The sequence below is a fragment of the Leptopilina boulardi genome, unplaced genomic scaffold (assembly GCF_019393585.1).
Source record: "Leptopilina boulardi isolate dan_hultmark-lab unplaced genomic scaffold, ZJU_Lbou_2.1 LbouV2_40, whole genome shotgun sequence".
NCBI classification, from domain to species: Eukaryota; Metazoa; Arthropoda; class Insecta; order Hymenoptera; family Figitidae; genus Leptopilina; species Leptopilina boulardi.
Window position 1 is genome coordinate 1,500,023 of NW_026137974.1, and position 16,457 is coordinate 1,516,479.

Sequence of the window (16,457 nt, forward strand, 5' to 3'; positions counted from 1 at the left end):
ATCTACATTAATCACGCGATTAAAAAATAAAAAAAGACTTCTTAGAAACATTAAAAAAAAAATGCAGACAATTAACACTTGTTGTATTTGCATTAAATTAATATTTTATACTATTCTCGGGTCTCTCGATCATCGACCACAGTTCGTTTCATATCTCAATCATCAACTGTCAGAATCAGAAATTTTCAAAAAAAAAAAAAATTTCAAGTTAAAACAAAAAATTATATTAAAAAAAAAAAACCAAATTTTTCCCTTCCAATTTAATTAAAGAATAAAAATTTATTATATTTTTCAAAAATTAAAAATTAATTAATCGATAATTAATAATTAAATTGTGAATAAATTTTATTATATAAAAAAAAAAAGAAGTAAAACGTCCTTTTTTTGGAATATATATATATATATATTATAAACGTCTTTTAGATAAGAGAGAGAGACTGTAGGAAGAGAAAACAATGATTATTTTCATTTCGAACTAGAACTTTTATCTTTTTCAATATGTTCGTGTCAAGAATCAAGTTTAATGTGTGTTACTACGTCTCGATCGAAGAGAAAAATTCGAATAATCAAAATTATTAAAAATTATTTCTTACAATAGGAAAAAAAAAAAAAATTCAATCAAATCACGTACTAATTTTTTTTTATATGTAAAAATTGCAAAAAAGTGATTTAAAAAAAAAAAATTATTATTTTCTGTTATGGAAAAATGATACCAAAAGAAGAATCATGTCTACTTGGTAAATCTCGTTTCAATTCACTTTGGATAAATTCGAGTTATGAAAAAAATTTACAAGAAGGTATGCAAAGTTTATAAAAAAAAAAAATTTTTTTCCCGCATAATAAATATTTATTCTTATATTTTCCAAAATATTTTTAATTTATTAACCTTCAATTTATTTTTTTATTTATATTTTATTTATAATTAATTTTTAATTAATAATTTTAATAATTTTAATTTAAAAAAAAATTTTTAATTATTATTTATTTTATTTTAATTTTAAAAAAAATTTTAATTATTTTTTATTTTATTTTAATTTTTAAAAAAAATTTAATTATTATTTATTTTATTTTAATTTAAAAAAAATTTTAAATTATTATTTATTTTATTTTAATTTTTTTAATTTATTATTTTTATAATTTTTTTTTTCAATTATAATTATCGAAATTATTTTGTAATTAACTGTAAATAAAATAAATTAGAAAAGTTAAAAATAAGACGAAAATGAATTTAAAGAAAATTATTCACTTTTTTTTAAATGAATAATTTAAAAAAATAAAGAAATTAATTTTAAAAAAATAAAAAATTAAAATTTGTGAAAAAAAAAATAAATTATTTTGTAATTAAAAAATATTATTTTTTCCAGAATTGACACAAGAAGATTTAAGATATTATACGGCTGGACCACTTTGGATAAAAATAAGATTAGTTCTATTTTGGTTGTTTTGGTCAATTTTTGTTGTTGTTTTAATAATTTCAATATTATTATGCTGGTGTATTATACCTTCATTGTGTTACGAATAATTTTTTCGATTTTGTAAAGGTAAATTTAATTTTTTTTTTTACCTATATTTCAAAAAAAAAATCAGCTAAAAATTCAATTTTTTTCCTATTTAATTATCTTCATAAATTTTAGATTCTAATTATTAATTTTCCGATATTTTATAATTTCAGAATCATCATTATTTGATTTATCATGAAAATATATTTTTATTAACCTAACCTTTTTATAATAAACCGAATTCTAAATAATTAAAAATTTTCATTTCATTTTCTAATAAGTAAAAAAAAAATGTATTCACGAAAATTGGACATGTATATAAGAAAATAATAATTGATATCAAAATATTTCAAAAAAAGGCCTTTTAATTTCACAATTCTTATATATAGAAAATAAAATAATTGATAAATAGACAAATAAAAAAACTAACCTTTTATAATGAACAGCCGTTGTGGATGATGATGATGATTTTCAAATGAATTTGTAGTTATTAATTGAAAAAAAATTTCCGTTAAAACACTCTTATTCCAAGAAATACGAAAATAAAAAATTTTCACAGGAAATGACAATTACGCAGAACTCGGGGAGTAAAAGACGCGCGACAAACATAACCTCACATTTCCGAACGACTTTATTGACGACTATATTAATTTTAAATTGATACACTTCAATTTTCTATCAAAAACATATAATATCAAATTTAATTTACCGATATTTAACAAATTTAACCAAAAACAATTACTATTTATCGAAAATTGAGACAATAATCACCTTAATAACCGGCAACTTCAAGCCCTGAAACAGGAATGAACTGGAATGCTACAATGCTACATGGCTAATCAATCATTCATCTAAAATGTAGTCCTCAACTTTTGATTCGTTATCTTTTTTACCAAAAATTAAGAAAAATATCAATTTACAACAAAGATTTAAAAGACAAATTGTAATCACTATCAGTGAATGTATTTCTTTTACAAAAGTAAAAACTGTCAGTACAGTAAAGAAAGAAATTATTCTATTGACCACTTCAGTCCAACTCAACGCATGCGCGTATCCATTTTACACATCGCGGGAAATTTTAAACAATATTTTCAATTTACTAATAATAATTTACCAATTATTATTATTAATAAATTTACCAATTATTATTATTAATATTTATTAATAAATTAATTAATTCAAATATTTATTTTCTAACATGAAAAATAGAAATTAAAAAAAAAATTCTTTGTAACGAATCTAACCTCAAAATAAAGTGTGAAATTTTTTAAACAAACAAAAGAGAACTAGTCACATGATTTGCATAACAAATGTAAATATTTACACGTTTTTAAAATAAAATTCTCAGACAATATTTATCGCTCCTCGATTAAAGAAGCCATTTTTCTTTTTCTGCTCTCGCAAGTCTCGCACGGATCGATTATTTAGTGCAAAGCGTGTGTGTATGTCCGATCATTCGCGCGGTGCTTGCTTGTTTTTGAATTTCTTTAAAAGGTGGGGAAATATCATATATAGTGAAATAACTAGTTTCGGTCATTACGTAAGAATAACGCCCTTGAAGGCATTATTATAACTCGACACAAAATGGATAAGAGTGGGAGACAGCTTGAGGATGGCAACAAGGTGAATGGCACCAATAACGAACAGTCAGTTGTGCAGGCCACGTACAAGAAGTTGCCTGAGGAAGATACAAACTGGCAACAACAACAACAACAACAGCAGGAGGAGGAGCAACAACAGCAGCAGGCAAAAGACGAGAGGGAAACTGAAGATCAAATCCCGGACATTGACACAATGGTCAAACAAAACGGTACCGAACCCGAAATTGAAGATGAAGCTAAAGAACGAATGCTTCAGGATAATGTTAAATTATCACCGAAAAAGGATAATATCGAGGTATTTATATATTTCAATTTTTTAATTATTTTTCTCAATTTTTTCCTCTGAATTTTTATCGATAAATTGTTAAACATAACCTCTCTTTTTTTTTATACCTCCTAAAAATAAATTTCGGTCTATAGGGAAAAATTTATTTTTGTGTTTTATTTTCTATATATATATATATGTATTTATCTCCCATGAACTGTGAACTTTAATTTAATTATTGAGATGAGTCTGCGTGCGAAATAATAATAATAAAAAAAAAAAAAAAGAAACAGTTAATCGTTTTTATTTTCCTTCGATGTTTATTTTTTATTGATTGATTGATTGATAGTTCAATTATAATAATAAGAGAGGAAGAGTAAATCTTCAATTATATTGCATCATCTTAAAACTAACCTCAATTTTCTCTTATTTTCTTTATCTTCTCTTCTTCCTAATTATATCTTTGATGTTGAGAATTTTTTTTATTTCTTATTTAAAAAATTAAAAAAATAATAATTTAGAAATAAAAGAATTTTTAACGGATTTTTAGGGATTGAATTTCTTTTTTTTTCTAAGGGTCAACAAAGGGCTGTGTAAGAATTGTTTGCTTTATTGATTTTTTTTTTCAACCGAGTGGGGGGATAAGGGAACCTTGAATAATCTCCTAGTTCCATAGATTTGCAATTTTTATGTTTCTGTTCGCAATAAATGAAATTGTATATTTTTTTTTCATTTTATGTTTTCGAAATAATAAAAATTGTTTTTATGTATAAAAAAAACGAAAATTAATTTTCTTTATTTATTTAAACACTTGTTGATTAAACAAATTTGCCACAAAAAATATTTATATTAAAAATTGTTTATATTTTTGGGTTGAAAAAAATTTCGAAATTATTTTTTTTTAAAACATACGATTTTCATTATTGAAATATAAACATAACCTCAAAATTACGTTCGATTTTTTCTGAAGCAAGAAAATAATTATTTTTTTTAATATTACCGATAATTTAGAATTAATAAAATATTTTACTTAATTGAAGAAAATATATTTTTTTAATTTAATAAATTATTTAAAAACAATAATAATAATAATACAATAATAAAATAATAATATTAATAAATAAATATCTTCAATAACGATATTAAAAAAAATTTATAATTATAAATATTTAATAATTAATCTATTATTATTAAATTATTATTATTATTATTATTATATGATTATATAATTATTATTATTATTATTATTATTATTATTATTATTATTAGGTATTTATAATAATATTATAATTATTATTATTATTTATAATTTAAAATTAATAAATTAAATAAATAAATTTATTCGGTTCTTTTGATTTTAACAGCGCATTTTCATAATTAAAATTCAGGTGTTTTTTTTGGAATTTTTTTTTTTAAATTAAAAATCTTATGGCGTTAAAATTTAGACCCTACAAAAAAAAAAGAAAAATTCTATTCGTATGTTGGTCTTTATTCCCAGCGCTGATTAAATATTAACTCTTGAGACGTGATTAATTTATAACTGACTAGTTTGAATGCCGGCTAGATTATATTATTTATCTTTCAGCCTTCAAATCATATAAATGAAGCCTTCGGTGTTAAAAAAAAAATTGAAAACTACAATTTTCTTTCTGGCCTTTAAGAAAATGAATAATTTAAAAAAATCTGTATAATTTGTTTAAAGAAACAAAAAAAAAAAAATTTTTTTAAATTTTATTTAAATATTTCAATAAATTAAAATTACCGAATAATAAATTAATAATATCTAATTATTTAATTAAATTAATTTTTTCTGAATTAAAAAAATATATAATACCTAGTAATAAATAAAAAATGATAATAAATAACAAATAAAAAAAATGATAATAAATAATAAATAAAAAAATTATAATAATAATTATAATAAATAAAAGAAATTAATAATTTTAGTAAAATAAAATTTTTTTTTTATTTTCAGGTGAAATACATCTCGGAGAATGGAGATGCAAAAATTGATCTTGGCACAGTTAAAGAAGTATTATCGGGAATGGGTAAAGAGGAATTGATGAAATTTGCAAATGATCCATTTTGGATTCGATTGCGTTGGTTTTTATTTATTGCATTTTGGGTATTGTGGGCGGCAATGTTGGCCGGTGCAGTTGCAATTATTGTTATTGCACCAAAATGTAATTCACCAGAACCATTAAAATGGTGGCAAGAGAGTCCAATTATTCATATTGATGATTTTGATACAACAACGCATAAATTAAAGGATATGCAGGGACTAATTTATCCATTGGAGAATCTTAATCTCAAAACAATTTCACTTGGCTCAATTCTTGAGACAGATGAAGATGGTAAAAAAAATTTTTTTTTTTTTCTTTACAAAAATTTCTATTATTTTTTTGAGTTTTTTATTAAATTCATTTTTTGCCATTTTTTTAAATTAATTTAAAGAGTAATTAACGATAATTAATTATTAATTATTAATTAAATATTGAGTTAAAATTTGAATTTTTTTTTTAGAAATTATTAATTTTTAATTATTTTTTTATTTTATTTTAGTTATTTTGTAAAAATTTGACTATTTTTATTCTAAATTATTTCGATAATTTTTGGTTACTTATAAAAAATTTTGTTTATTATTTTTTCCCAATTTTTTAAAAATTAAACTTTATTTTATTTCTAATCTTTTACCTATGAATTTTTTTTTTTTAAATATTTAAAGAAAGAGAACTTTTATCTTAATGAGTTTTCAATTTTTTTTTAATCTCTCACACATATTTTTAAATTCACTTAATAAATATACAAAAAAAATTTGTAAATTACAGAATATATAAAAATTGTTTTTTTTTTCAACAAAATTTTTTTTTTATTGAATTATTTTTATAATTTATAATTATTATTATTATTATTATTATTATTGTTGTTGTTGTTGTTGTTGTTGTAAATTATTATTTAATTAATGTAATTAATTAGTTTCGTATCATATTTTTTTTGTAATATTTAAATTCCAATAAAATAATTAATATGAAAATAAAATTAAAAAAGAAAAATTTTTTAAAATTATAAATTCATATAATTATTATTATTATTATTAAATTAATGTAATTAATTAGTTTCGTATCATATTTTTTTTGTAATATTTAAATTCCAATAAAATAATTAATATAAAAATAAAAATTAAAAAAGAAAAATTTTTTAAAATTATAAATTCATAATAATTATTATTATAATTACATTATAATTTATTAATAAAAAATGAAAAATTTCAATTTTTTTTGCAGGTCAAACGACAAATTTCCGTGGCATAAGAAGTAAATTAGGAACAATTGATGAATTAAAATTGTTCATTGAAGCCGCGGAATCAAAAGGAAAACATGTTATTCTTGAACTTGATCCAAATCATTCGTCTGTGGAGCACAAGTGGTTCAAGGAATCAATTGCAAGAAATGGAAATTACAGCGATTATTATATTTGGGCAAGTCCTAAAAATGAAAATGGCGTTCGAAGTCCTCCAAATAATTGGGTACATTTTTTTTCTCAAATATATATATATATATATATATATATATATATATATATATATATTTTTTAATATACTTATTTTGACGTATATTTTCTCTTTTTAATTATTTGTATTATAATTAAAATTTACTTTCAATTAATTGCTTTTGATTTTTTTTTTAATATTTTATTTTCTATTTTAAATTTGTAATTTATTTTTTTATTTCTAAAATTATTGCTTTTTGCAGTTAAGTATCTATGGCGATTCTGCGTGGGAGTGGAATGAAGAAAGGAAACAGTATTATCTTCATCAATTTGGTAGAAATCAACCTGATCTCAATTTTCATAATTCTGCTGTTGTTAAAGAATTTGAGGTATAAATTATTATTATTATTATTACTATTATTTATTAATTTATTTAAAAGAATTATTATTCTGTTTAATTAAATATGAAGGTGATAATAATTTAGATTTTGAAATTTTGCAGGAAATTCTCAAATATTGGTTAGAATTGGGCTTTAGTGGATTTAGACTTGGTAATACACAATTTTTAACTGAAGATCCAAATCTATTAGATGAAGAAGGTCCAAAAGGCATTCTTGGCACTTATGATTCAATAAATCATATAAAAACAAGAGAACGTATTGAAAATGGAATAATTTTACGTAAATGGCGTAATATTGTTCTCAATATGACAAACGGAGAGGGGTAATTGCAAAAAAAAACACAATATTTCAATTAATTTTTTTTAAATTATTATGTTTAAAGTACTAATTTAAATTGCAATTTTTTAATTAATTTTCTTTTCTATTCGTAATAAATTAAAAACTACTTTTTTTCTTAGTTTAAAGTTAAAAACCCAATTATATAAATATTTATTATTATTTGAATTTTTTAATAGTTTTTTACTTACACAATTTTTATTAGTTTATTAAATTAAAATAATAAAAATTGCATAATTTCAAAAAAAAAAAAAAAACTGTAATAATATGAATATTGTAATTTATTTTGCAGTCTGTTTACATTGCGTGATGACATAAGTCCAGATGTTTTGCAAGTATTCAATGATCATGTAACAAGCGGTGTGCTGATTGATTTGCCACAAAGTTCACAATTTTTAACAACAGCAAATATTGATCTTTCAGCAACAACATTGCATTCAAATATTTCGAAAATTCTTCAAATGTCCGAATGGCCAGCATGGGATGTAAGTTAAAAATGTTCTCAAAAATTTTATTTTTTCCTTATTTCAAAAAATAATTATTATAATTATTAATAAATATTTTTCGATATTGTTTTGTATAAATTAATAATTTATTTATATTGCTAAAAATTGTGTATAAATTTATTTATTTTTTTTTTGATTTCTCTTTGCAGATTAATGGAAAACTTCAGCCATTAAGATCGCGCGTTAAAGAACCAGTTGCTGAGAGTTTAACATTAATGGTATTACTTTTGCCAGGAACGCCAATTTTCAAATACAAGGATGTAATTTCAATTCGAGAACAATTCGATGAGGTGTCGAAAAAACGTGAAACAGAAGGTTTTAAATATGGTGAAACGAAAACTTACGTTATTAATAATACCGAAGTTTTCGCTTACACGAGGTATGTTTCTAATTTTTATTCTACTTTTATTTTTCAGTCATTTAAAAACGAAAATTATCACTTAAAAAATAATTTTCTATTAATTCTTAATCAGCTTTAAATTTTCTATAAAATAGTATTTTTTACATATTAATTATTCATACTTAGCATTTTTTAAAAGAAAAACCTTTAATTATTTGTAAATTGAACGCCTCTAATATAAAGAAAATTAAGATCAATTTCACAAAAGGAATTTGGTATTAAAGAACTATATATATAGAGAGAATATAAAATTAATGAGAAAATTACCATCGCATTTAAATTCTATTATAATAACTCAGAAGCTAAAGATTGCTTTTATCTTCTTTCACGCTTTATTGCCTGACAGGCACTGGTGAGTTATATCCGAAAATATGCTTAGAATTTATTTTTTATTAAATAGTTTTAAGAAAAAAAGAGATAGAAAAAAAAATTGTTTAATAACAAATAATTATCAATGGTATTTTTTAAATATAAACTTATTTTTTCTAGATAAAAAATAATTATTTATAAACCAAAATAATTAAATAAAATTAAAAAATTAATTAATTAATTATTAATTAAAATAATTATTTAGAAAATAAAATTTTTTTTTTTAAATAAAAGTAAAATTTTTTTTAGTTAAAAAAAATTTTAACACGATCAGAAAAGATAAATTATTGAATTTCAATTTTTATTTTTCAATTTTGAAAAATAAACTTCGCTTTTTTTTTTATTTATCTACTTATTTATTATTTCAGGCTAAAGAGCGGAAGTCCCGGTTATTTAGTGGCTTACAATAGTGAAAATAAAATGAGATTAGTTGATTTCACGTCCATTTCCGATATTGGAAATGAAGTCAAAGTGATTGTCAGGAGTCCAAATTCCGCGGAAGGCGGAATAGACACAACGTAAATATTATTTTTCCTTTTTTAATAATAATAATAATAATAATAATAATTTTGCTATATAGTAAAAAATTAAAAAAGAATATTTAAAAGAAAAGGAGAAAAACACTTTTTTAATTAAAAATAAGAAAATTTTTGAAAAATAAAATAATTACCAATTAAAAAGCAAATTGTTTGGAAAAAATTAAGAATTATTTTAATTAAAAATAGAAAATAAAATGTTTTTCTTCTCTTAATTATATAAATTACTTTTCTATTAAAAATTATTAGAAAATATTTTCTAATAAAATTTGATTGAAAACAATTTTTTAAGAAAATTATTCGAAAATATTTTCTAATAAAACTATTGGCAACAATTTTTTAATAAAATTATTTTTAAAAAAATAATAATAAAATAATGTAATAATAATAATAATAATATTATAATAAAATAAAAATTATTAGAAAATAATTTCTAATAAAATTAGAAAATAGTTTCTAATAAAATTAGAAAATAGTTTCTAATAAAATTAGAAATTATTTTCTAATAATCAAAATTAGAATTAGAAACTAAAGTAAATTTTTTATGAAAAAATTCTTTTTGAGAAAATTATTATTCTATATGGCAAAATAAATAATTTTTCTCTTTCATTTTTTCTTTGCAGAATCACAAAATTGAACGCAAATGCAGTTCCAATGGCTCCGAAGAGCACAATAGTCGTCAGTTTTGTTTCTCCAGAAGCAACGGCTTAAGTCTGAAAAAAAACACAAACACATACACACACACAAAAAAAAAAAGACAGGATAAAAAAAAACAACCAAGAGACAATAAAAACGAAAACTCATCAAACCAAATAAAAAAATTTTTAGAATTAATCGTGTTTTAAAAAAACGCATAAAAACCTATTTATTGCATTTATCTTTTTTACTTAATGATCATATTTTGATATTATATCTGTGAATCTTCTTTTTTTTTTTTTATTCACATTTTTTAAAAACCTATGTGAATAAATTGTAAATTTATTAATCTCGTCTTCTCGTTATACAATGTTGAGAAAAAGAAAAAAAAATGTATTAAAGGGCATTATAAATTAGTTTCTTTCGTTTTTATTTCTCTCCAAAAAAAAATTTCCTGAAAAAAAAAGAAATCGAAAAATTAGAATTGAAATAATTTTTAATTAATTAATAATATATCTTTCGTTTTTATTTCACACAGCAGAGAAATCTGAAAAATAATTCGAAAAACTAGAATTGAAATAGTTTTTAATGAATTAATAATATATCTTTCGTTTTTATTTCACACAGTAGAGAAATCTGAAAAATAATTCGAAAAATTAGAATTTAAATAGTTTTTAATTAATAATATTTCTTTTGTTTCTATTTTACAAAAAAAAATCTAAAAAATGAATCAAAAAATTAGAATTGCAATATTTTTTTTCCAATAAATTAATAAAATATAATATAGAATATTATTTATATAATATTTTAATATAAATAAAATGAAAATTATAATTAGAAACCGAAATAAATTTTATTAAATATTTTTTCGTGATAATTTAATTTTTTTGAGAAAATTATTATTCTATGTAAATAAAATTATATATTATACAATTATTAATGAAAAATTAACAAAAAATTTAAGTAGCAGCAACAAATAAGTTTTTTTTTTTTGTTACTCTTAGTAGGAAATTTTTTTCGTTTTATTAACAAACATAACATAATTGTTGTACTATATACAATTGTACAATATTTATATATACAAGAAATGGAACTCTTTTTTTTTTATTCGTTTGCAATGATAATAATAATAATAAAAAGTTCATTTCATCATTTCTCCTGAAGTCTATGTGGATCAGTAAACCTGGCAGTGAGAATGTAAAATAACGCTGGCAATGGAACTAAAATTAACATTGCCGGATGAAGTGTAATTCCATGAAGTGTTGCCGCTGACATTACACCATAGCCATGTAAAAGCCAATGGCCAACTATAACTATTATATTTTTCACATCCGAAACCGAACTGAAGATCAACGATTTCATTGTCTGGGAGAAGGAGAAAGACAAAATTTTTAATCAAAAACTTACACAATTTCGATTCATTCGAAAAAAAAAAAAAAAACAATTTTTCAATCAGAAAAAAATAATTGTTAATAACAAAAAAAATTCACATATTAAATAAATAAAATTAGAAAAAAAACGCTTTTTTTCAATTAGAAAAAAATAATTGTCATTACTAAAAAAAAATTTGCCTTAACAAAATTAATGCTAATAAAAAAAAAATTCCCTTTTGAAATTAAAAAAAAACAATGAAATTAAAATTGACTTTAAAACTTTTAAATCAAATTTTCTTTAATTTTTTTTTTTTTTTTAATTTATAGTTACAATTATTAAACCAAGTCCACTTCTGGGCCGAAAGGCTGAAGCTTAATTAATAAATAATAATAATAATAATAATAGTTACAATTATTATTAAATTAGAATTTACCAAAAAGTCTTAAGTCAAATTAAGTTCCTTTAATATAATTAAATAAAAATAAATAAATAAAATTTGCCTAAAAAAATTAATGAATTAAATAATTTGAAATTAAATAGAGAAAAAAAATTATTATAAATTTATTCTACTATAATTAACAAATTATTACTATTTATTTACAACGAGGTAGGAAATTATTGAAAATTTTTGTTTATAAAAAATTATTTATTTTAATTAATAATAAAAAAACGTATTTTTAACTGCAATTTTATTTTTTCGAACCGGGAGAATTTTTTCCCAAATAAACGAAAATTTTGAAAATTAATCAGCAAATAAAATTCAATAATTTGGTATTTTCAATTATTTTTAAATTTTCTTTAAAAAAATCTGTTATTTCATAAAATTTGAATTATATTCCAATTAATAAATTTGAAAGAATTAATTATTGTTTATTAAAAATTACAAAAAAAAAGTGAAATTAACCAATTTTCCAAATTAATTAAATTTTAAAAATAATTTAATTGTACCAATTAAATTTTTTAAATAAGGTACTTTTTTTCTAGAAAATAAAATTTAATAATAAAAAATTTTTTAATTGAATTTTTAAAAGCAATTTCAATGTTAATAAATTAAATTTTTAATTTTTAAAATTAAAAGAATAATAAATAAAAATTTTTTAAAATAATTATTATAAATAAAGTAATAAAAAAATTTACAAATAAAGTAATAATTATTTAATACACAAATAAATAATAGATTATAATCTATATTAAAAAAGAATAAAATAAAGAATTTACAAATATTTGTACAATTCGTTACTTGATTAACGAATTATTTTGAATAAAATAAATTTTTTTCAATATAATATATATTAATTATATATTAAATATTGTGTATTTTGATTTACCTGATTTAGTTTGAAAGCAAAATGCGCCGCGTTTGAGAGAGCAGACAACACAATTGTGATATATGGAAACGAATGATCTGTAAATATATATATATTTTTTTTTTTGTTTATTAAAAAATAAAATCAATAAATGAAGAAAAATTAAATATTTTAAAAAAAATAGGGGAAAAAAATATTAATTAATTTTAAAATAACAATAAACTTACATATAAGTCCACCTCCAATTGCATGAAATAATGCAAAAATTGGAAAAAAATATAATGCCGCGTAAATTGAAAATTTTCCCTGTTTTGGTAGAAATTTTCTCGCTATCAACGGCCTTAGTAGAAGCATTATTAAAATTCCAAATGCATAAAATATAAACACCATTGTATATCTGAGAAAAAACAAAAAAAAAAGGTAATTTTTTATAATCAAACAAAAAAAAAAAACAAACAAAAAATAACTAAATTTTTTTTTTAGTAAAAATTTTATCATATTATTACGTTGGTGAAGTTTTTTCTTTACTTTTTATCTTCTCAGGCCTCGGATTGACTTTAAGGCACAAGAAAAGTCATTTTTGTCGATTTTTTCAATTTTAACAAAATTTAATTGGTTAATAAATATTTTATTTTAAATAACTAATGTTATTAGATATTAAATTCATTTTATTAATTCTGTAATAAGAATAATTCTATAAGAACCTTATTAAGAATTATTAAAAATAATTGAATATCAAAAGATTTTGTTAATTTTCAGAGAATAATTAAATTTTACAGAACTAAAAATAATTTATGTTTTGAAAAAAAAATGATTTCACATAGTTGAATTTTCAAAAAATTGAATTTCAATTTATATTGAATTGAAATTTTGGAAAATAATTGAATTTTAGTTGATTTTAAATTGAAATTTTGGAAAACAATTGAAATTAGTTGATTTTAAATTGAAAATTTTTAAAATAATTAAATTTCAAATAAAATTTTGGAAAATAATTGTATTTTAGTTAAATTTTAGTTGATTTTGAATTTAAATTTTTGAAAAAAATTGAATTTTAATTAATTCAGAATTTAAAATTGTGAAAATAATTGAATTTTAATTAATTTGGAATTGAAAATTTTGAAAATAATTGAATTTTAATTGAAATTTTTTAAAATAATTGAATTTTAGTTTATTTTGAATTGAAATTTTTGAAAAACAATTGAAATGTAGTTAAATTTTAGTTGATTTTGAATTTAAATTTGGGAAATAATTGAATGTTAGTTTATTTTGAATTGAAATTTTTTGAAAAAAATTGAATTTTAATTAATTCAGAATTTAAAATTTTGGAAATAATTGAATTTTAATTAATTTGGAATTGAAAATTTTGAAAATAATTGAATTTAATTGAAATTTTTTGCAAATAATTAAATTTCAAGTGATTTTGAATTAAAAATTTTTTTTGATAATTTTATTTGCCAATTTTTCTTAAAATTATAAACAATTATTAAATTTCATATAAATTTTAATTGAAAAATAGTTGTAGATAATATTGAATTTGTGATAAATTTCATTAAAATTATAAAAAAAAAATTAATTTAATGAGGAATTTTAGTTCTAAAATTTGTTAAATAATTGAAATTAAGAAGAATTTTAAAGAAGATCTGCACTTAAAAAAAAAAAAAACGTATTTTGTTAAAAAAAATTTTTTTTTTTTTAAATGTAAAAAAAGTCGAAAAAGTCCCATTTTATTAAAATAAGTCGATAAATGTCGTATATTTGAAAAAAAAAGTCGGAAAAAGTCGTATAATCCGAGGCCTTGACAGTCTTCTAAATCGTTGATTATAATTATTATTGATCAACGATTCAGAAAAGTAAAATAATTTCAAATACAAATTATTATAATTTTTTGAGTGAAAAAATTTTTTGCAACCTTTTTTTTTTTAATGAACAAAATTTTTAAAAGAACAATTTTTAGGGGAAAAAAATATTTTATTTTCTACGTGGAAAATTATTTTGTTTATTTTTAATCGTTTTTAACTTCATCGACGTTATTTATTTATTATTATTATTATTATTATTATTATTATTATCTATTATTATTATTATTATCTATTATTATCAATTATTATTATTACACCAAAAATAGTGTTTTTTTTTATTTTTAAAAATTATTTTTTCTAATAATCAAATTAATACGTAATTTTATTAAAGAATTTAATGAATTCATTAATAAAATTTAATTTCAAAAGTCGAGTTTTTAATTTTAATAAATAAATAAAATTAAAATGGCACAAATGAAAAATATAATTTTGAAGAAAAATGAAATATTTTAAATTAATATTTCTTAGATTTGAAAAAAATTCGATATATTATAATCGAGATAAAAATAAATAATTTGCAATTTTTACTCTATTTTTTTTTTTAATAATAAAGAATAAAATTTATTTCTTCGTTTTACACTTGAAGTTTTACTATTTATATTATTTCCCATCAATTCCCCTCTATTTTTTTTAACAATTAAATTGTTTATTATATAAAGTCAAAAACAAGTTATTATTGTAATTTATACATTATTTTCTAATATTTAATTTTAATTTAATTACTATTATTATTATTATTATTATTATTACCTACTATTATTATTTTTGTTATTATTATTATTATTATTATTTACTATTATTATTTTTGTTCTTAATATTATTATTATTGCCTACTATTATTATTATTATTATTATTATCTACTATTATTATTTTTGTTATTAATATTATTATTATTATTATTATTATTATTATTATTGCCTACTATTATTATTTTTGTTATTATTATTATTATAAAATAAAAACGTGCTTACAGTGGATAAACCGCCTCCTGTGTACAGTGAAGAGTTTTTTCATAATTTGGCGTTGGATTGTGCAACAATGTATACCAATCGGATAATTTTTGTGTTCGACACGAACGAATATTAAATGATCCAATTGGATCAATTAATTGTAATGTAATAATTGATGCTGTAATTATTTCAATAATTGCCGAACAATGTAATGCAATAACTTCTTTTGGTATATTACGTCTCATTGCAACCATATCAATACAAAACCAATGTAAAACAAGTGCAAATATTGCAATAAAACCAAGATAAAGCCAATCATAAAAGACTGGTGTATCCTCACATGGAACGCATGCCGATGATAAATTTGTCCTATAACCACGGGGACACGCACCACAATCACTCCAATTGCCATCGATAAATAATTCACGACCACAATAAATACCCGGACAACGCATTAAGACACTCATTTCTTTATTTTTTTTTATAGATTTTCACACGAACACTTTTCTTCTTCTTTTTTTTTTCGTCATAAACAAAAAAATTTGTAAAGAACAAAAAAAATGATAATAACTTTTTTTATGTCATTTATAATTTTTCATTGTATTTTGAAAAATTATTTTTCAAAAGTATTTTTTTTTTTTTTCCCCCGAAAAAAAAGAGAGAAATGCTACATAATATTGGAAAATAATAATTTGAAAGAAAAATTCTCATGACGTTTGAGGTTAGGTTTTACTTTGAGAGACATTTTTTTTTAAAGAAACGATTTTCACTGATTCGCGGAAAAGAATTTTGGTTATTATTAAACTGAATACTTTGACGGTGAATGAAAATTAATTGTTTAAATGTGAGAATTTATTTTGATTTCGTCATTTTTAGTGATTTTTGACAGTTCACACACACACACAGTTTTGTCTCAAAACACATACAC

General features: G+C 19.8%; 2 protein-coding genes and 1 long non-coding RNA gene across 5 annotated transcripts; 2 read left to right on the forward strand and 1 right to left on the reverse strand.

Moving 5' to 3' along the window:
• The first annotated feature begins 137 nt into the window (after positions 1-137).
• LOC127289181 (uncharacterized) lies at positions 138-1,847 on the forward strand. 3 transcript variants are annotated; one of them, XR_007844136.1, is made up of 4 exons: positions 138-168; positions 424-797; positions 1,365-1,541; positions 1,673-1,847. It is a non-coding gene; the product is annotated as an uncharacterized LOC127289181 (long non-coding RNA). The 3 variants fall into 3 exon arrangements; XR_007844135.1 differs by lacking the exon at positions 138-168 and adding an exon at positions 193-207; XR_007844134.1 differs by lacking the exon at positions 138-168 and having other exon boundaries at positions 191-797; positions 1,673-1,845.
• A 1,074-nt stretch (positions 1,848-2,921) lies between these two features.
• LOC127289188 (neutral and basic amino acid transport protein rBAT) lies at positions 2,922-10,454 on the forward strand. The gene is made up of 9 exons (XM_051316986.1): positions 2,922-3,395; positions 5,341-5,719; positions 6,650-6,891; positions 7,118-7,243; positions 7,357-7,577; positions 7,884-8,076; positions 8,247-8,476; positions 9,235-9,384; positions 10,026-10,454. Exons 1-9 carry the CDS (start codon positions 3,084-3,086, stop codon positions 10,111-10,113), a joined length of 1,941 nt encoding a protein of 646 aa, XP_051172943.1. The 5' UTR covers positions 2,922-3,083; the 3' UTR covers positions 10,114-10,454.
• Positions 10,455-11,117: 663 nt separating this feature from the next.
• On the reverse strand, positions 11,118-16,457 carry LOC127289196 (JNK1/MAPK8-associated membrane protein). Its single transcript, XM_051316996.1, has 4 exons — positions 15,551-16,457; positions 12,947-13,116; positions 12,741-12,817; positions 11,118-11,403 (listed from the first exon to the last, which is right to left on the reverse strand). Exons 1-4 carry the CDS (start codon positions 15,994-15,996, stop codon positions 11,188-11,190), a joined length of 909 nt encoding a protein of 302 aa, XP_051172953.1. The 5' UTR covers positions 15,997-16,457; the 3' UTR covers positions 11,118-11,187.

What these genes read in the sequence shown, in the direction of transcription:
- LOC127289188 (XM_051316986.1), top strand. Translation starts at nt 3,084, where the DNA reads ATGGATAAGAGTGGGAGACAGCTTGAGGATGGCAACAAGGTGAATGGC. An exon ending in CTGTTGTTAAAGAATTTGAG is followed by an intron (nt 7,244 to 7,356) that starts GTATAAATTATT and finishes GAAATTTTGCAG; the next exon opens with GAAATTCTCAAATATTGGTT. An exon ending in GAAGGCGGAATAGACACAAC is followed by an intron (nt 9,385 to 10,025) that starts GTAAATATTATT and finishes TTTTCTTTGCAG; the next exon opens with AATCACAAAATTGAACGCAA.
- LOC127289196 (XM_051316996.1), bottom strand. Translation starts at nt 15,996, where the DNA reads ATGAGTGTCTTAATGCGTTGTCCGGGTATTTATTGTGGTCGTGAATTA. An exon ending in CAGGAGGCGGTTTATCCACT is followed by an intron (nt 13,117 to 15,550) that starts GTAAGCACGTTT and finishes GTTTTTTCTCAG; the next exon opens with ATATACAATGGTGTTTATAT. An exon ending in TTGCTTTCAAACTAAATCAG is followed by an intron (nt 11,404 to 12,740) that starts GTAAATCAAAAT and finishes TCCTTCTCCCAG; the next exon opens with ACAATGAAATCGTTGATCTT.